At 36.6% G+C, this 21,636-nt stretch overlaps 1 protein-coding gene across 1 annotated transcript in view; it reads left to right on the forward strand.

Moving 5' to 3' along the window:
- Positions 1-16,363, forward strand: part of YLPM1 (YLP motif containing 1) — a 35,746-nt gene extending 19,383 nt beyond the window's left edge. Inside the window, exons 8-21 of the mRNA XM_018082693.2 lie at positions 333-425; positions 811-985; positions 1,134-1,279; positions 1,631-1,818; positions 2,422-2,484; positions 2,775-2,894; positions 3,177-3,353; positions 3,572-3,655; positions 3,878-3,961; positions 5,393-5,479; positions 8,485-8,536; positions 13,571-13,701; positions 15,418-15,597; positions 15,960-16,363. Coding sequence (XP_017938182.2) covers positions 333-425; positions 811-985; positions 1,134-1,279; positions 1,631-1,818; positions 2,422-2,484; positions 2,775-2,894; positions 3,177-3,353; positions 3,572-3,655; positions 3,878-3,961; positions 5,393-5,479; positions 8,485-8,536; positions 13,571-13,701; positions 15,418-15,564 — 1,547 coding nt within the window. The 3' untranslated portion in view covers positions 15,565-15,597; positions 15,960-16,363. The remainder of the gene's footprint in view (positions 1-332; positions 426-810; positions 986-1,133; positions 1,280-1,630; positions 1,819-2,421; positions 2,485-2,774; positions 2,895-3,176; positions 3,354-3,571; positions 3,656-3,877; positions 3,962-5,392; positions 5,480-8,484; positions 8,537-13,570; positions 13,702-15,417; positions 15,598-15,959) is intronic.
- The last annotated feature ends 5,273 nt before the right edge of the window (positions 16,364-21,636 follow it).

A 21,636-nucleotide genomic window follows, 5' to 3' on the forward strand; every position in this document is an offset into this window, starting at 1 on the left:
GTTCTATGAGTTATTGAAACTCTCAAAGCATTTTAGTGTATATAGTTTTCTAACACTGCATGCTACTGAACTCACCTTAAAAGGCAGAAGTCCCATTCTTAGAGATGAAATGGTTTACACACACACACACACACAAACCCACTTCAGTCTTTCAAAACCATAGTGTTGTTTATTTATGTGTAGCTCTTCTTGCATTATCCATTAGTAGAAATTTTGGTAAGTTGTTCCAGTCACTTTTAATGCCACTGACTGATTGCTTCTCATGACAGAGGAAAGGAAATGGAAGAGAGGTGTTTTAAGACATTAATTATTTTATGATTATTTTCAACCAGATATAACTACCAGTAAAGTGGAACAGATTCCATATGGGGAGAGGGTAACCCTTCGTCCAGAACCTCTACCGGAGAGGCAAACATTTCAAAAAGGTAGGGAGTGCTTGGCTAGCTCTCAGTTAGTTAGCTCTTAAGAAAAGTTGTAAGGCACTAAAGGCATATTTTAAACTAAGTAACTCTTGTTTAAGCCAGAACCACTTTATTTTCTTCAGAGGTCCATAGGAATAACGGGTTATATTGTCAAGAGGAGTACTGCACTCGATAACCTAGCTACTTTAAAAATTCAGTTTTGCAGCCTTAAGTAGGATTGCATGGTATGGTAGTCTATTGCAGTTTGGAAAAGAGATACAGTGTCTGATTATGTCCATCCTAGCCCACATACCATGTATTTCTATACACTTTTCCTGCACTCTTGGTTGTTGCTTTATTTTTTTTTTCAAAATTAGTAGTTTGGATTTCCATGGGTTTCTTTCTTCAGAGCATCCAGGTCGCTACAACAGAGAAAGAGATCGTGAGCCTTATTTTGAGCGTCAAGGTAATTCCAACACAGATCATCGGGATTTCAAGAGAGAGCGGGAATTGCACAGAGACCGTGGTTCTGTGGACTATGAACGAGAGAGATTTGAAAAAGAGAGGCATCCCAGAGATGATAGGTATGTGATTTTGGAACACTATTGGAATCAATGCAGTTGAGGCTGTATTGTGCATCAGACTGTCCATTTTGCCTGTGAGGTGCATGTTCGTTTCGCTCTGGAATCCATAGTGGAAATTCTAGAAATACACAAAATACTCTTTTGGCAGGGTTCTTCCTACTACACCTACAAGGACTCAGTCTTACCGTGACAAGAAAGACCATCCATCCTCCAGGCGAGGTGGTTTTGAAAGACCACCATATGAACGGAAGACAGATCGCCCAGCGTATGATCATGGGCCTTCCATGTTTGGAGGTACAGTTTCTCAATCTTGAAGTCATGCTAGGATATTATGAAAAATATGGATTTGCAGAGGTGAAGATTAATTGGTAGATTAATTGATTTGCAGTATTTATTTGTTCAGAATATATAATTCAGGAAAATTTATTTAGGTGATGTCAGTTTTGTTTCTCAGGGATGACGAGATCATGAATGAAACAGTGATATACTCTGCTAAAAACTGTCTTTGATTGCAATATGTTCAAGATGAGAAATTTGAATTATTTTGAGGACTTATCTGTAAATTTAATTTAAAATAATGAAGGTCTGTTTAAATCAGCTCAGCTGTGTATGAACATCTTAATTTTTTTATTTTACTGAACTAAGAAAATTCTTCTGTCCAAACACTGGAATTTGAAGGTGATCGTAGAAATTACCCTGAGGAAAGGATTCCTATTTCTGCTCCATCGATACCCCGTCAGCCACCACCTGCTCCAAGAATGGAAAGGAAACCAGAATCTAAAAATGTAGATGATATTTTAAAGCCACCAGGACGGGATAGCAGACCAGAGAGAGTGAGTATGCATTCTGAAAGCAGTAATTGGTTTCTACTTTGTCTGTATTCAGACAAAATGGTCATGGGTGTTGTATGTTGCAAACAAGTGTACATTTGAGGAAGTTCTGGAAATTAGCTTGGTTCCTTGCAAATGCTTAGTGTTGTAGCATAACTATTAGGAGTCTACAGGAGGTGTAAACTCCTTGGAATGCTAAAAGGAAATTAGTGTGTAATGTTAAGGTATTTTGGACTCTTATAAGATCTTCACTTGGGTTTTTGATGTATCAGAGGAAAGACTTGGCTTTACACGGAGTCAGAGATTTGGCAGTACACCATATAATATAAGAAAGAACACAATTCAGGCTATAAAACTGAACCAGATCTATAATATCTTATGCAGCCTAAGCTGCTGCGATGATTAACATCAAAAACTCTGAATTATGTGGAACTACTACCATTCCTCACAACACGGTTTGTAAAACAGACAGTGAGGTGTGGTAGTGGCTTTGCTTGATCATATGCAAAAGTGTGAGCCCACAGCACATGATTTTCTTGAAGAAAATTTTTGCAAGAGATTCTCTTAAATATAGTCCAGTATCCTGTTACATGATCTTTGTTTCAGATTGTGATCATAATGAGAGGGTTGCCTGGCAGCGGAAAGACACATGTAGCAAAACTCATCAGGGTATGTAAACAACTGCTCACTGTGTAGTGCTGCTTGTCTTTTACATGTGCTTCCTCTGCTGTTTGTTTTCTATTTACCTGGAATTCAAGTCTGTTGTTATTTCATGTTCCATGTCTTCATGTGGCATGTGACTCCCCTCCTCTATCACCAAGCAGGAGGGATACTGCTCTCTTCTTGTTTTGAATACAGAGCAGGGAACTGCTGTTGGCCACAAGTGTTTTGAAGATCCTGTGTAGCAGAATGGAATTTTTACAGCAAGAGTATATGTTTTCTTTTTACTTTCTTACCAGGATAAAGAAGTAGAGTGTGGAGGACCTGCACCAAGAGTGCTCAGCCTGGATGACTATTTTATCACTGAAGTGGAGAAAGAAGAGAGAGACCCAGATACAGGAAAAAAAGTTAAAAAGAAGGTACTCTTAATTCAGTTGCTTTTCTTGACAAAGAAACAACATTCTGGAAAAACACAGAGGCAATCAAAATTTCAGTCTGTGGCTTGGGAAGAGTGCGGAGGTCTATGGGCAGTTTTTCAAAACAGGTTAATAAAACTTAGGGTGGTATGGGCAAATTCTTAAAAGCTGACCTGAAATGTGCTTTTCTCATACCAGTGTGCTTTGTGGTCATGACATTCAGCTGTTGAACATTAGCATTTTTACAGATGTCCTCTTTCTTAAATGCTTTTATTCTTGATAAAGGTGATGGAGTATGAATATGAAGCTGATATGGAAGAGACCTATCGTACCAGCATGTTTAAAACTTTCAAAAAGACCTTGGATGATGGCTTCTTTCCCTTCATTATCCTTGATGCTATCAATGATAGAGTGCGACATTTTGAACAGTTTTGGAGTGCTGCAAAAACCAAGGGGTTTGAGGTAATGGAGCCTAAATAGAATTTGAACTTGCTGGTAGCTGTATGCTGATATTTCTAAACATTTGAATGCAAGGTGTCTCCCACATTCAGGAAAAAAGCTGTGGTGTACAGTTGCAAGTTTACCTTTCTTAAAATGTACAACTGCAGAGTGTATCACCAGGTAGAAAAAGAGCTCTAAAAATTGATTTACAGTATTTATTATTGTCTTTGTCTTTCTAGGTGTACTTAGCTGAAATGAGTGCAGATAACCAGACGTGTTCCAAGAGGAATATTCATGGACGCAAGCTAAAGGATATCAGCAGGGTAACTGTACACGTTTGCAGCCATAGGATTAATTATAAGTTTATTGTGCTTTTGGGCCTGCTGTTGTTTGAAAACTGTAGACTGCATAATGCTTACACATTTTATAAGAACATGTAGTTATTTCATGGGATTGATTGAAATTGCTTTTCTTAAGTAAAGACACATCTTGTTAGTGATCAGAAACCAAATGAATCTGTTATATTTTTGTTTGTGTTTCGTTAGATGTCTGAGCACTGGGAGGCAGCACCACGTCACATGATGCGCCTGGACATTCGTTCTCTATTGCAGGATGCTGCTATCGAAGAGGTGGGAACTTCTGTGCTTGTTAAAACTACATAAATTTTTATTGACATAAAAATTATGTCAATGTGACTATACTGAAAATATAAAGCAGACAAAGATGTGATCACAACAAGGCAGTTATAGTTGGTATTGTAGAAAGTCAGAATCACTGTGTTAGGTAAGTGTATTCCATTATTCTTATCGGTTACCCAAACATGAAGGTATGTTGTTAGTTTTTATCACCTTTTTGAAGCAAGTTTTGATTGCCTTTTTGAGCAAGAGTCGAAGCCACTTTGCTCCTAGCAACTCTTGAGTACCGATTAAAGAGAATCTTAATGCTCGCTTAGATGCAACTCAGCACTTTTTGCAGACTACTGGATTTTTTGATCATATTTTGAGAAATTAGTTGGATAAAATAAGGAAAGAAATTTGAACTCAGTCTTTGTTTTGATAAATACAGACACGTAGCAGAGAAACAAAGAAATTAATAAAAGGTAGCCGTCGAAGTATGCTGCCTTTTTATTCCATTTGCAGCTTGCCATGACATACATCTTTGGTGTGTCAGCTTTCTGTATTGCTGCATTCTTTGGCAGTTGTGTCAGAAGCTCTGGGAACAGTATATGTTAATCATATCGTCTTCGTGAAGGTACCTTAGGTGCTTGTTGCTGTTTGACCACAAAAACTGGTGAACTGCTGAAGTAGACAGAGAGTCTTCGTGATTTGTCATGATGTCAGCAGGTTATTTTTGAATCTCCAAATTCTTTGTACTGGAAAATAATAATCTTTAAGAGGACAGCAAACGGCTCAGAGAAGGCAGATTTTGGGTTTACAAGGTTTTACAAATGGTATAAGAAATGATGCATACTTGGAGAGTTTTATGTATTCCGCAGTATGCGCATGAGACCCTGTTAGAGCTGTGGACCCCAGAAGGTATTGCATTAGATGAGCAGGCTTAGCTGTATGTCTTCAAGCATCCATGTATTTTGTTAGGCTGATCTCTGTGGTTACTATTATTCTTTACTGCAATTTTAAAATATATAAAAGATAAAGCCTCAATAGAGATGCTCTATGCAGAGAGAACCATTCCAGTGATATGTAAATGGCAAGTTTAAGATATTTTTCTGAGATTTCGAGTTTTGAAATATGATTGTGTGGGAATCAAGAGAAGTATCTTGCTGCTAGAGGTACAAGGTGTAGCGCAAGGAATGCATGTCAAGGAAGAGAATAAATGATTACTTTTCCACAGTTTGTCACTTCGTTGCTAGAAGGGAACCTGCTTCTGAAGAAAGGCAGAATAGACACAATATTCATATATATTGCAACATCATACTTTTGAAGATGACTCCTTTCTTTTCTCTTCTATTTGAACTTTGAATCTTCTACTTACTCTGCTAAAAAGAAAATACTTAGAAGTCAGGCAGTGCCTTGTAAGTCTGTACTTGTGCTTTGGAACAGGTGGAGATGGAGGATTTTGATGCAAATATTGAAGACCAGAAAGAAGAAGTCAAGAAGGACACAGCAGAGGAGGAAGAAAGTGAACTGGTAGGAGACACATCAACCATCTCTAACAAATTTTTCATTAATGTGTCTGAGGAAGAATCTCAGACTTACAAGCACCAACTCATTGCCATTCTTAGCAGTGCAATCTTAATACATATGTTTCTAGTCGTTTTTTCCTTAAACATTTCTAGGAGAACTTTAATGATAAATCATGTTATTTCTTCCTAAATTATTTGTAAGAATATGTGAGTATATTCCACAAACAGCATTATCAGTGGAGCATGGCAAAATGCCTCTTACAGACTTTTTAAATTGCAGTACACTATAGTGCTGTGTTCCATATAATCTAAGAATTACACTAAGTGGAGGGATGGGCACAATAGACAAAGATTAATTTATCTTATTTCCTTTCACATGTCTAAAGAACTCAACTGTCACAGTATTTGACAACATGTATGAAGACTGCTTTCTCTGCCACAGTTTTCTGGCTTTGTTTGTCAGGAGGTATTTCCAAGATGAGGGCTTAGGTCTCTTGGATAAATGAAGGTTATAGAATTGCCCTGAGGGCTGGGTTTTTTAGGTATGTATTTAAAAGGCTATGGAAGGCTTCCTGCTGTAACTCCTTGGTATGTGTTGGAGCTGCAACTGTTCGGTGCTCGATGAGTTGAATGTCTCAAACCCTGGTTCCCACAACCAAGCAGTTAAAGTCCAATAAACAGGAAGTAACCAAAAGTGTCTGGGACAAGCGAAGTGCTTTTCCTTGATGGAAATTTACTATTCCTCAGGAGTGGCAGCTTAGAAAGCAGTTGAAATATAGAATTTTAAAAGGCTTAGGAAAAGTGGATTTTAATAAACGTCTGTTTTTTTGCAACATGGCTCATTCTCTTTACTAAATTATTCTTTGGCGCAGAGTATGAGACTTCATAAAGTGTGGTTAGAACATTTTAAAGATGCATCCATGTTAACAAGAATATGGCTGCTTGTCTCATTTCTTGGAAATGAGCTATAGCTAAAAGAGAAGGTTGTCTTTAGCTTTTGAAACATCTGTGCATAAATGTGTGTGTGTACATGTGTGTTTATGGGTTCGGGGGAGTGTCCTAATATACAGCACATATAACAATAGACCTTTTCTTTATGAGACAGAAGGCTTGGTATGGAAACTGTGCAAATTATTAAATAACTAAAAGTAATCTACATATAAGAATGTGTTCTATTCAGACAGGAAAAATAACAAGGAATTATCTGCTGTATGTAGTCTCTGGTATTCAGTCAGATAGCTAATCTGAGAGAATTATATCAGACAGGTGGAACACTACGCTGTATTTGGTATCTCTTGCCTTCTTGAGAGCAGTTGGTAAGGGTTCTGCAATTCATTTTGCTGCATTTAGTCCTGTGGAAAAAGAGAGGTCTGAAGCTCCTGCCATCCGGCAGATATCCTTGAAATATCCAACTGTCTTGTACCAATGGATAAAGTCTGAATCTTTGCTTATCCTATCTGAGGACTGGGATATTGTATAGATTCAGCACACAATAGGCCATTTCACACCATCAAAGTCACTCTTCTTGCTATTATCAACTCCCATAGGGTTATGGCATTCAGACAATTCCTGCTTTTCTGTGCTTGATGGTATGAATTATTGATGTATTTAACTTAGTGGTCTCACCAGTGTATCACACATCACTTCGTTTAATGCAGGCTTCTAGCTGTGGTGTAAACTTTCTGAGCACATTTTAATGTGCAACTTGGTTTAAAAGTATAAATATACATATATACATGAAGCTTATTTATATCTTACAAGAAATATTGCAGCTCAAACTGGTTTGGTTTGCATTAATTTCAGATTTGATTAAAAACAAGAAAATACAGAGATCTGATAACCTGAAGTCACTGATATATGCTTGATAGAAAAAAGGTCATTCAAGGATTTTGGAAGAGCAATGCTGAGCATAATCAAATGCAGTGTAGCTCTCTGGAATATACTGGAATTTAATCTGGAATACACTGATTTAGTAGCATGTAGCATTAACAAATATGTGTATGTTTACCACAATGTAGGTGACCTATAAATAGAGCAGGAAAGAAGTCAGTGACATAAAACTGATTTTTAGATTGTTTGTTTTCTTCTTGAATTCTTCTAGAATAGTTCTTTTCCCTCTTTATTAAAAAACATTGTAAAAGTAATGGAATTCTCACATGCCTTCCACTCACTACACTGAGCTTTTTGTGTGATTACAGAGGAACATAAGTACTTTTATACCAAATCTGAACAGCTGAAATGAGGATTGCTTAGTAAGGATTTACTTGTCAAAGAGTATAAAAAGAGAAGATAACAAGAAAATAACTAAAATAAATACCTTTTTTCTGAACTTAATATCATTGTGCGGATTTACAAAGAATAAACTGGCTAAAAATCATTACACATGCTGACATTATTTATAGGGGAAAAGTGTTTTAAAAGAATCATTGAGCTAAGAGCATTATTTTAAAATGAAAAATAATACTTAAATCCTAGTGACTCAGCAAATATTCTCTTTTAAACAAAAAAAAATTTTGTTTAATTTTGAATTAACCACTCATACATGAATTTAGTCTGTCCCTTCAAAAGGAGTAAGTGAAGTTTGTGTGTAGAAAATCTGAGAATTCATAAAAGCTTGCAGTAACTTCTTCATTTGTGCTTGTAAAGCTTTGAATATTCTTTATATCTGATAAGTTGTGTTGCAATAACTTTGCCACCTGGGGTGATACAATACAGTAACTGTGCACATAGCACCTTCGCTGCCTGTTAGACTCATTCTGGATTTCTGTGTTTGCAAAGGGCAGCACTCTTGTTATGATTTGTAAAGGCTTCTAAAATCACTGAATGGGAAGTGGATGCAGAAGTTCTGAAATACTGAGTAATTGGTCTCCTTCATCTGATAACGAGAATTGTGCCTTACAAAAAGAAATACCTTAAGCTCCCTATATTATAATGCTGTTTCCAGTTCAAAAGTGATATGCATGTGTGTCTCTCTCTAATCCTCCGAGCTTCTTTCTGTGTATGATTTAGGGTTACATTCCGAAAAGCAAATGGGAGATGGACACTTCTGAGGCAAAGCTAGGTGGGTATTTTTTTTTCCTGTTTCTTATAGTTGATATCTAATGATGTTTGCAAAACCTGAAATTTTGTTTTTACTGTGCCTCCCTACCAAAGACAAATAAATGTGTTGATTTCATACATGTGTCTGAAATGGCAAAAACATCTATACAGAAATAGAATTTATCTTCTGCCAGAGGCAAGAGAGTTACTACTTTCTAATCATCACTGGTTTATATACTCATTAATTGTTCTTCCATCTGTTCAAGGAAAGTACTTTGTCTCAAAATTTTTAAAAAGCAGTATTTTATTCTTTATTCATCTCTTCCATATTTATAGTTTTTATATAAGCAAAGAGTCAACTTACATTGCACTGTGTTCTTGTTCATACTGCATACCTTTTTTCAAGCCTAAGTGTCATCAGTAACTTCTTACATTCTTGGAGACATGCCTCATACCTACCTATATTGGAGATGTTTCTCACTTTCCAAAATTGACATCTGTAAGGACAAAGTAGTGCCATGCTTTGAAGTTGGTTCTGAATAATTAGGCGACACTGTATCTTTCCAACAGCTTAGGTGTTGAAAAGTTAATTATGCTTTTCAGTTCCAGAAGAGTACTAGAATTCTTCTTAGTAGTATGCAAAATGGACTTTCCAGAAGCATGTGAGCCCTATTTTTTGCTGTGCTTTTTGTTCTGAATAGTGCTGATGATTGCATTAAACATAAGTGCTGACATTAGGCTTCTGTCAAAGTCAAAAGCAACTTTCAGGCAGAAATGCATTCACCATGGCTATGGTGAAAGGAGTACACATGGGAAGGGGTTTCTGGTCATTATGATCAGTTGTTCTGGGCTTTTTTAACTGAACAATAATGGTTCTAAGTGAAGATTTTATAAGACAGTCTGCACAAAACTGCTCTTTTCTGTCATGTCTATGAGAAGTAACAAATACCTGAATGGGATACAGCATGTCTTAACATTCTGAGGTTTGCTCCTGCATGTGTGGTACAACCCTGTGTGTCATTACTTTTCAATGACCAGAATCACAATTGCACCTTAGAAATAGCATTAGAAGGTCTGGCTTACATAAAAGAGTCTTTCATCTTTTGCTGTTAAATGCTTAGCTACATCATCTCTTCTGCTGCTGTGCTCTTTTTTTAAGTCATGTAAATATTTGTGGAATATACTGATGTTGTGGCACCTGCAGTATAACCAGAGGTACCTTCTGCTCAATTGTTTTGAAATATCAATAGCTAGGCAGCTAGGCAGTATTATATCAGGATTGATCTGAATTTTTGTTATAAACAATAATTTTTTTTTATAATATAAAATTATTTCTTAAGTTTATAATGAGTTTTCTCCAATTATGCATGAAATCATAGTACTGGAAACCTGTGTTGTTGAAGAATGCTCTGATACATAATGTTAAGTGTAGTTTCTAACAATGTGGAGATTGTGACTGCAGCAGAAATTTACAGTAGCTTTCAAAATACTACTAGCAAATAGAAACTAAGAACTGTGTTGTGTTTTCTTATGCAATAAAAACTCCATAAGATAAAATGCAGGATTTTTATATGGTGACCACTTAAATGTAAAATGGGGAGCAGGCAGCAGAGTCACTTTTATGCTGAAGTAAGTTATTTGCAAGGCTATTGCAGTAGTCCTTTAACAGTCAAACTTCATTAACAACTGGATGTTAGCATGCTGCAAAACACAGATACAGGTGCTAAGAATGGCTTTCTATTAAATCTGTATTCACAATTTTATAACTACCCTCTAGTATGTGTTCATTTTTATATGTATATATAGGACTATAGATTAAAAGTGAATTCTGACAAAACATGCATTTTTAATAAAACAGGCATTCCTATGTAATAAATGCGGTTTCTTTGGAAAATTGCTCTGTCAGGGCAGGCAACTTTTAGCTCAAGGTATGAATTATAAACATTTGCAGTCTGTGAGTAAGAATTATTCTATTTACTAATTAGTTCACAATAAGAGTCTGTAGATGACCAGTTATAATTATTTCTGGAGAGGCATGTAAACTGTGCTATGCATCTGTTATTCCAAGTTTGAGTTATTTCCTGGGAGCTGGCCTGCCCATTGGGTTTATTGCATTAGTCCCAGAGGGCACACATTTACAGAAGCTGATGTAAGTGCAGACTCCAAAAACAACACTAAGTCTTGTTTTGCTTTTTTGTTTTCTTTATGAGTAGATATTGTTACAGGAAAGCACAGTAAGATCTTACTGATTGTAATACATGTCAGAAAAGGTCTGAAATGTTTGAGTTCTTTAGCTGCAAACACTGATTTGTGACAATCGCTGTATGCCCCAGAGCTCTTGCTTTAGCTCAGATTTATTTTGGCAGGAGTGATGCATTCCTCTTGAGTATGTGTGTGGTATATCATCGTCTTATGTGTTGTGTACAGCCACAGTTTTTATTCTGAAGTCTAACCACTGGTCTGTCTCAGTGCATATTGCACATGGGTTCTTCTATTGAAATTTAAAGTGATGGACTCTCACTTTTAAACTTTGACTATATGCTAAGTGTTTAGTGCAATACCCCTTTTCAAGGTGCATCTTAGTGGTGATTTCTACAAACTTTCAGGAAGGGAGAAACAAACTCTGCCATAGCTTGAGCTTTGATACCATTGTAAAATTTGGTCTAGAATGCAAATAACATTTTACTTAAAACTTTGTGGCTTTTGTCTCAGAAGAGCAAAATTTAGCTGATTGATTCATTCAGTTTTCGGAGGAGCTAATTAACTTAGTTACTTTCAGAAGCTTTATTATTAAAATTCTAAAGGTGAGTTTTTAAGTTCTGTGGATTTTCAGAAATGCTGCTACTTCGTTACTAAAAATTGAAATGGTAAAATGATGTCTAGTAGTTTAACACTAAATAATCATCTGCCATAAATATTCAAAAGCACCAGTGTTACAAAGTGACACCTTGTCTCATTTTCAGAAAAGAATATTCTGAAATAATCCTTTGTGATAGACTTTTGACATCTCTGTAGTGTCTACTGCATGATACATGTACCTTGAACCATGATAGTATGGATGGAAACAGACTCCTCTGGAAAAGCAATCCAACTTCAAACATGGAGAGAGAGAATGTTTTAAAATAAATTCTGTGTAGCAGTAACAAAAAGGGACAGGGGAACTGCATACTCAGAATGCCTTCTGAACTCCTCTGTTGATGCTTGAGCATTACACATTTCTTGGCAATGTTTTCAGTTCTGTGTGCAGCAGGGAGAGAGACTGAACTTGCTTTCATATTGGTAATGAGGTGAGCTTGCATCGTAGCATGTTGGCTTCCAACGGGAATATGACTGTCTACAGGTACATGCCAACAGAGAGCTCCTCAATTTTCAGTTTTTCATATTCCTAAATGCTCCTCAATGCATTTGTTGATTTCCTTTTCAATGTTAATTTTTTTCTGGAAACCCTTAACATTACGAATGATCTACGTTGATTGAAAGTAATACTGAGAAACAGTGCAAGTACACTACATGCTGAAGTAACACAGGAATATTGTGTAAATCAATTTTGTCTTCTAGAGAGAGTGTCGCCTTTCTGTGGAGATTGAGCATCAAATTTGGCAGATTTAACTTAGAGCAAAAGAAGAACCTTAACTGAACCATGTAACAGATACAAATATTCTGAACATTTTTCTTAAATGTTGGCTTTTTAAAAAAGCAGAGGGGGGTTAAAATGTTTTATTAGAAGAAATTCGGTATCTGTTTCAGGAAATGGGGCAAAGATGGAGTCTTTAAAAATCTTAGAGCTGTATGAGGGAGAAATAACTTCCTTAGTTTATGGCGTTTGAATTATACTAGCATGTCTACAGTGCCATTGTACATACAATCACATTATCTCCATTGTTACTCTTTTCTCTCCCATATTAAGTCAAAAAACTCATCTCTGAACTAAACTTCTTTAAATACATACCTTTGAACATCGTCTTCTGCTACCCAGAAAATAATGCTGTCTTGTATTTGGTTTATTTCTATGGCCTTTTGTGGGTGAATTTAATTACAATGGTGACTTCTGAAACAATATTTCTGACATCTCTGGAAATGGTTTGCAGAATATAATTGCCAAGCTTGGTGTTCCTTCTACACATACATGAATTGTTGGCTTATAAAATGGTAGCATACCATAACATAGAAGTAATAGAATTTACTTTGACTTGTAAAGCTGTTTTTCCTTTTCATGCTTTTGTTATTTGTAATCTTACAATGAATGCTTGATCTCCTGTCCAAAAGCAGCTTGCTACATGATTTCAAGAAGGTGGGGTTTTTTTACTGAGAATAAATGTCCAAAGAGGAACAAAATTTTAGAACGTAGGAATGGTTTCTCCTCATGCTATATCGGTTCAGTAAGAAAAAAAAGAAAATGATGACTGTTGGAAAAATGCCCTGCTCAAATATTCATGACTGACCTCTTACACCATGAAAGAAGAAATTCTGAGATTTTTTTTTCCCAGTTCTGGAGGATTTTTAAAGTAGTTTGCCTTACGGGGAGAGAAAAAGAAAGGGGGCGATCAGTGTTTCCAAGGATCTTTTTGTTTAGCAGAAACAATATCTCAAAAACTTGTCTTTGCATTCAATTATATGATTGTCACTTGTTCCCTGATACTGCACGTATACCATGTTTGACACAGTATTAATCCCCAAATTTGGAAAAATGCTACAGCTTTAGTATTGTGTTCAAATATAGAAAGGTGGATCTGTGGTTCCTAGCTGTTGTTGGCTATATTGTACCTGCAAGCATAGACTCCATATAATATGACCATCTGGAAGAGCAAGCTTTTTCTCCCTCATACATAACAAGACTGTTATTGCCACACAGTTAACATGAGAGATCAATAAAGCTTGAAAACTGTGTTGAGTCTTCTCTAGTTTATTTCAAGTCTCATCATTCCACCTGTCAAGACAAGCTGGATGTACAAATTCTGCTGCTCTTTCTTTTGAAAAATTTTCCACTCTCATCTTGTGCATGTAAATATTAGAAAAAAATTCTCCTTTAACGCTGAGGCTCTGTGTTTGTTCTCAGACAAGCTGGATGGTTTGCGGACTGGCACTAAAAGGAAACGTGACTGGGAAGCAATTGCCAGCAGAATGGAAGATTATTTGCAACTTCCAGATGACTATGATACACGTGCTTCTGAACCTGGAAAGAAAAGGGTAATAAATTTTCAAATGACTTACTGTCTGTATGTGATGATTTAACAGTCTCTGTGAAAGAGTTAGTATCAAGTCATTCAACATCTATGAATATGGGAATTTCACTGACTCACTTTTCATTTTGCTGTTCCATTAGATTCTGTAAGAGAATAATTTTTGTGAGTAGGGTTTTTCAGAGGTAAACATATTAATTATAACAAACCTAGGAATTACAGATTAACTGTGCGTGGGCATGGCTTAGAGATTGAAAATGGAATCATCCCATTTCTTGCTAAAGGAGATGATGCACTTTATTTCAGAGCAACCCACAGTCCTTTTTTATGCTGTATTGTTTTGTGGTGAGATAATGTGATATACACTAGAGATTCCAAGAGAAGATGATGATTTTATAAGTAGACAGAGAAACAATACACTGTTCTGGTATCCAAAAAGATTCGTCTCAGGAAAGTATCAGTTATGTAGGTTTTACATCAATTATGTCTTGTAGACATTGGGAGATAATGTGTATAACTATATGTAGTTCTGTTCTGAAAACAAAATGCCATATGTTCACATGCAATTTTAAAAAAATGGGAAAAATCACAGAAGAAGATGAAAGAGAGGTAATAGAAAGAGGTAATACTCTTTTCTTTTTTTTTTTTCCTTCAAAATAGAAAGACCGGCTTTTGCCACTAAAAGTAATTTAACTGTCAGTGTTTGGGCATTGTTTTGCTCTGTAATGTCAAATAGTACTGGACAGCATGCCTGAGAGAAATGGAGATACCTAAGGCATTGGCAGAGGAGGTGCTGGTGGAAGAAAGCTGACATTGCTTATCAGTAGGAATGTCTGGGGAAATCCAGGTAGACTGTGTGGATAGGGAGGTGCTGGCAGAAAGTTGATAAGGCTATGTCCCTGAGTAACACACTGGCCTGAATGGGACTAATGAGTATGTCAGGGAAGAGCTCTTTCACTTACTGTTTTTTCTTGTCCTGCAATGGTGTGTTACAGGTGAGTTTTTGGTGACTGCAGCCTTTCGGCATCACCTCTTTCACTCCTTCCTCACTGTTGTTCTCACTCCCAGCGGGGTCTGAGTTTTTGGGTGTCACTGTATATGTTTGAACAGGATAAATGCAAGGGATCTGCATTACCATGAAGAGCTACGGGGGAGATGTGGAACTGTAAAGATGAGAGATAACAAATGTATGAAGTTGATTTAGTGTAAAAAATAGTGGAAATATTTAAATAGAAATATATCACACAAGATAGAGAAGAAAACTGTCCTTCATTCATTTGTTCATTGCTGAGTTGCTTTTTAACACCATCTTTCTGTAGTTTCATAGCTCTCTTCTAGATGTTTCCATTGTGCAATTGAAATACAGGTTGCACAGAAAATAAAGACACTAAATGAATCTTGGATAATTCTTCCCGCAGAAAGCATTGCTTTGAACAGAGAAATAATTGTAGTAATTACACTTCAATGCTTAGAATTATGTTTTTGAAATGGAAAAGGGTGATCATCTGTACCTTTTTTCTACTCTGTAGAACAGCTGGGGTATTCAATTAAAAATAATGTAACTGATGCAATTTCCATCTTTACCTATTGGAAAACAGATTAATACTTACCTGTGAAGGAAAATGAATACAAATTAGTATTCTTATGCTCTTACTTGCAGTGGAAAGCCTAGACTTGTATCAGGATTTCTTAAGAGGTTATGCTGATAAGGTATTCTCCATAGGTGCGGTGGGCAGATCTAGAAGAAAAAAAAGATGCCGACAGGAAAAGGGCCATCGGTTTTGTTGTTGGACAAACAGACTGGGAGAAGATAACAGATGAAAGTGGTCACCTTGCTGAGAGAGCCCTCAACCGCACCAAGTATATATGAAAAAGTGGTTAAGTGGATTTTTGTGCCTTGAAGGTAAGTATCCCGTCTTCCTGTGTGTTTATAGCCTTGATGTTTTTTAAGAGTTGAGGTTGCAGTTCACATCATTGTTAGAGTTCCCTCAGACAAGACTATTTGTTTTGGAACCTTGTGTAACAGGTGTCAGCTGTGCCTATGTTAATGTGTACCCTTCTGCACAGCATCTAACAATAAAGGGAGAAGGATTGTCAGCTATCTGTCTCCCCAACCTTATTAAGAGGAAGCTTATGGTTTCATTAAAAGAATAGTTTATCTGTATTCCTAGTCCTGTGTAGTTCAGATTTTGCATACTTTATTTTAATTCTGATGATGTTAGTTGCTGGTTTACTTGATATAACAAACTTTTCCTTTCTTTACAGGCCATTTGCTCTGAGGAGAAGTGAACCAGGGTGTCATGAGCATCTTGCATGGGTCGTGTCACTCCCACCTTCACAGTTTTTCCTTGTTACTTTAGTTTCAGCAATTTTCTTAAGATACTGGCAGAGAACCAGTACCCTCAAAAACTCATTGAATCCCACTGCTCCTAAGTGAGAGAGACAGTTTACTTTTTAATATTTTTTGAGGGGTGGGGGGGAAGGGTCAGTAGTTTTAGCTACTCTTTGTGGGATAAAGTGGAAGGGTTAGACAGATGTTACCTCCACTGTACCATCACAGAATGTTTATCACCTTTGCTCTGTGGCTGTTCTCGTTTTATACTGTATGTACCTTGTAGCTTATTGTATTAGGAAGCAGAACAATAAATTTCACTATAAACTCGGTGTTCTTGGTGGACCATATAGTATGGTTTTTGTTTGACATTTTAAATGTGGTCTTTGTTGACGTGTTGGTAGTGCTCAGAACCATCCTTACCTGGAAGAGGTACTGTACTCATATTCTGGAATGTGTTCTGTCTTCTAGATTTTCCATCTGCTTTTCTTCTCATAGACAGTTCCATTAAGACCTCAGGTCTTGCTGGCCTTTAGAAGTTCATGTTCCTGGAGAGCAGGAATTATTATTTTTTGGATCCTAGTTTCTCAGTTATGTCAAATTTTCATTACTGCGTGAGTATAAATGCTGTTGGGTGACTCTGTAATACTCAAGGTAGCAATGTATGAAAAACTTTTTATTAATGCTCAATGTGAAAACAGGTACTAAAGAGTTCTCTGAAGGGGCAGCCTAGAAAATTCATTTTGGTGTTAGGTCTTTTAGTCAACGCTGATCCCTTTCAGGGTATTTCATTCCATTCATAAGTTTACTGTCTCATAGAGAAACATCATTAAAGGAAGCAGCAAAGACCAGAAGTTATACCCTTCTATTCCTTTAATAAATTTGTTAAGCTTGCTAAAAAAAGGATAAAAGAATAGCAGTCCACACTATTAAAAGTGGTACAGATTCTTCATAGATGCTGGTATATCACTTCTGCAGAGCATCAGGTTTGCTGATGAAAACTTTCTTTTGTCCTCCCAGGTTTCAAAGCAAATGCCTTGCATTAATAATGTTGTAACCAGACAAGATGTGTAAATGTGAAGATAATTGGTGGTTTTATGGTGAATTGAATTTTTTCTCCTGATCTTTCTGAGGGAAGGAAATGAAGTCCTGAATTTCCTTCTCTGCTATTATTTGTTGCTCTGCTGAGTGATTACATTGTGATTTGCATCTAGGTTGGTAAATCAACTAGTTCTGGTGTGGTGGTAGTTCATTCTGTTAATGGAGAGCATGGTTCTAATAGATGGTTTTGTTTGTCATTCTAATGTTTTGGTTTACTGGATGCTTCTCAGCTTTGTCTGTGGTACATGTCTAAAAACTCTTTATTAAAGGAGAGGAATAGCTGAACTTGTGCTATGCCCTGAATATATTTATTAGAAGAAAATTGAACTCCATGAATGCAGCATTTTTAAATGGAAGGTATTAAATACACATTTTCTCTGTACATGTACTATTACATAGCATCCATACTTTCTTTTCAAAATGTTGCTAAGCACTCTTTGAATTCTGACTTAGAATTGTTGACAAATGGAAACTAATAGTTAACAAAAAATCAGCATTGTGTATTGCTGTGGAAATCAGGTGAGCTTCACTTTGGAGACATTACTCTCAGGTACGTGTAAAATGGCTTTCAGTCTTTACTCAGTTTTCCATAACAAAACTGAAGTTCTTGTGGCACACCATCATTATAAATTGATTCTGTTTCTTGACTTTTAAGAACTGATAATGATTTTGTCTGTGTTTTTGCTAATACAATTGAACCAGATCCTTTCCTAACATTTTTCTTTCCAGACTAAAGACTATTTCTGGAGCATGCAAATGGATAGCTTGTGACAGAAGTTATAATATTGTTTATCGGTTTTAACAATTTTGAAATTATTTTAGCAGATACCTCTGAGAGAGGTCACGCTGTTTATTCTGTGGTGTATGTAGAACTAAAGAGAAATGAGCAGAGAGTTCACATAAAGTTATACTTTGCTCTGATGAGAACAGAGAGAAAATATATCAATCTTCAAGTTTAGGGCAAAATTCAGTTAGGAAAATATACTGTTGTAAACGGTTGCTAGACTGTTTGATCAGAACAGGCTGAAGGGTTTTGTTGTTTTCCTGAAGTTCAGAACTTTTCCATTTCTCTAGTACAGAAATATCATTCCATAATCTTTGCCGTTTGTTTCAGTTGGTTTGAATGTTTAGCAGGTCAGTCTTCAACTGCTTGATGGAAAGTGGCTCTGAAAGAAAACAACTTACGCCAGAAGTGCATCCTACAGCAGATTATACATAGTCTAGTCCTTCAGTGACTGAAGGAATCGAGCAAAAAGGAAAAATTCATCATTGCTGCTGGTAGAACTGAGAATATCTAGCTAGTCCCTTGCTTGGCTCATAGTCAGAGCTTGGTGATTAGTGATTTTGATTTTGTCTGGAAAATCCTTCAGTACAGAATCCATTAAGTCTTGATCCTGATTTAGTTCTTACTCATTATTTGCTCACTGATATTGACAGCAGAATCTTTCACAGCACTAAGCAGAAAAAAATACCCACTTGCATTGATGACTACATAGGAAAATATGTATCTAGCACTCTTGTATGATGATCCATCTTTGACCACCATGCAACTGTGCTAACTCTTAAGTTGGACTGTTTCTGTGCAGTGCATCATATTGAAAAATACAGTTCTGAAAATGTCAGCTGCTGCAGAATGGAGCTGCCACCTTTTCAGCAAATTTGAGTGTTAAAACAGTATTTTCTGTGAATTATGGTTTCTCATAACATTTCAGTTTTTCTCAAGACCATCTGCTTTTTTAATACTGAAGCCACCTGTCTCATAATAGAAGTACCTGTGGTTTTTACAAGGGAATGTGCAATGTGCTGTGCTATGCAAATAGAGCACAGTTGTCATCTTCAGTCACCTTCTGCTCATTAGGCATATGAAAGAGTGAAATTATAACAGAGAGTATTAGATCAGTTCTGGAAATTCAGTTTTCTGTTTTCTTAAATGTTTACATCAACATGGATAAATAACTTACCTTGAATTATTAGTTCCTACTCTTTAGAATGGAAGAATTGCTTTTGGTACAAGTTAGTTTCACTTTTTACTCGTCAGGTTGGGCTTGGCATTTTTTGGACTTTGCCTCAGTCATCTTTGTGAACCCTGTCCCTTAATTGTTCCTTGCCTGTCTGTTAATACATAACACACATCACTGCTATTGTCTGTTTGTTAGGCATTGTTTTAACTATTTTCTGAAGTTTTTTAATCTCAGAACAACCATTTAGATACCGTGGAGATACTGAGTAGGATTTCAGTAGTGGTTTTTCTGAAAGGATTGAATTAGAAAAGTAGAGTTATGACATTACACTGAAACAGATATATTAACCTATCCCCCAAAGTCCACATCTAATCCAGTTGAATAGTTAAAAATTATCGTAGAATTGGGAGTTGCAAGTCAGATTAGATAGTATGTTCCCTGCAGAAGAATAGTCTGTCATTAGTGTGCTTTTAAATGTAAGAGAAAAACATGACCTCACCAGATAAAATCAGTTCTTCCCAATTTGAGATTTCAACATCATTAGAATACTCAGAGAATCCTTTTCAAAGACATAAAGTAATTCTGCCTGTGGGACAGCATGTTGCCACCTAAAGAAATTTATCATTACCAGAAAAAAAAATATTCTTTGTCCGTTTATTTAATGCAGCTATCTTGGTGACTCATTTTGTGCCCTTTGGACACAATTTCCTTTTAGTATGCTGTGCCATTTTATTATTAATGTTGCTGCCACAAAATTTTTAAAACCCACACAATACTGGTCAAACCTCGGGATTTGAAGAAAACATAGTTGGACTGGGTTGGAGGCAAATTTTTGCTTTTTTGCTATGAAGTTCCTAGTGTTTCTGCCAACATGCAGCTAACTAACTGTGAGTTGACTAAACTGAAACCCAGGAACTCAGCATAAATGAACTGGAAAAGAGGAGCAGTATTTAGAGTTTTCTTTGCCTGTAGAATGTTCACATGGCCTGCATCCTCAGGAAGCCAAATACTGATGGGTACATGAGTCCTTTTTATTGTGTCTCTCTTCATTACGTATGTTTCCCAGATTACTTCTGGAACTTGAGGTCCACTGACAATTTGGGATCAAACTGCACCGGGACAACCTGCATACTATGAGATAATGTATTTGAGGAGCAGAGGTGGCCATCTCAGTTGAGATCTGCACACTTGCAGCATCAACTGGTCTTAAACTGTGGTTATACTTAGTTTTCTAGTCATAGTAGAAATGACAACAGAAAGAACAGAAATTTCCTAGAATTTAAAATGTGTTTTGAGTCTCTAGGGCAATCATCTTTATTCTCTCATAAAACTTGAATCAAAGTTTTCTCCTGCTTAACCGTTCCTTCAGATGTGAGTCAGAATCTTTAAACCAACTGAAGGACTCTTTAAGTAACTATTCTAATTTCTGCTCAAGATTAATAAATTCCTTCTTCATGGTGAAACTCTTTTGTTTCGTTCTTAGCAGTGGAGTGTTCCAGCAATTGCAAAGTTGCTTCCAAATTTGCATTTGCACAGTACTGGAAGAGCAGCCTGGAAGCCTTAAGTCTTCCTCATGCACGTAGGTTGGAAATATTTCATTCAGGTGAATTATCACCTTCTAGCTGATTAATACTGTTTGGAAGCAGAATGTGCTCTTCTATTCATCGTTTTGCATAAATTGGTTAAGTGCAAGTAGTTACCAGACAAAGGCACGGCAGGTTACTGCAAGTGGAGAGGCAAAAGTGTTTTGAAGTTGCTTATGTTTTCCATTCTGTGTTTGGCTTCTAGTCAGGAGTCTCTGGGCTCTTTGGATTGTAGGATTTAATATTTCAATATGCAAAACCTTAAAGCTGCCTCAGGTGAAATGGCACAGTTTCATTTTTTCCTAATATTTTTCTGCCTCTTGGAACTCTTAGATGGAATCTTTTTTGGAGGGGTGGCCTTTCCCTATGGCTTGTGCTCTGGTGTGTCAGTCATTCAAGTATTTCTCCATACTGTTTCCCTTATATGTGTGTATAGGAACAATGTTTGTTTCCATAACTGCTTGACGTACACATGTATGAATGAATGTTCAGCTTTACATGAAAAATTCCTGATGCTTTTTATCAGGATGGCATCTGAACTGTCGGCTGTGACCAGTATATTCCTTATATGAAGTTGGTGTGTTTGAACAGTTATTGTTCTTGGGAATACATGAAGACTGCAAGATTGCCATCACTTCACCAATTCCTGTGATGTTGCTGTCTTTGGAGAGAAGTTATAACTGCAGTGGTCCTTGGAAAAAAGAACACCCGAGAAGTGAAAAGTCTTCATCTAAATGAAGAAAAAACCAAACCAAAACCAGCCCAAAATCAAACAAAGCAAAACAATAAAAAAGGAATTCAGGTAGTTTTACTCTGATTATTTTAGCTGGTGTCTGTCTTGTGCAGCTAGAATGTGCTAGCAGCTCTGCTGTCTGAGATGTCTGCTTTAGCAACTGGCTGCATATATATATTTATGGAGGAGAATATGAAATTAATCCCTGCCATTTTTTGCCTGCAGGTCAAAA

Source organism: Manacus vitellinus, unplaced genomic scaffold (assembly GCF_001715985.3).
Source record: "Manacus vitellinus isolate BGI_N305 unplaced genomic scaffold, ASM171598v3 scaffold_6_pilon, whole genome shotgun sequence".
Lineage (NCBI taxonomy): Eukaryota > Metazoa > Chordata > Aves > Passeriformes > Pipridae > Manacus > Manacus vitellinus.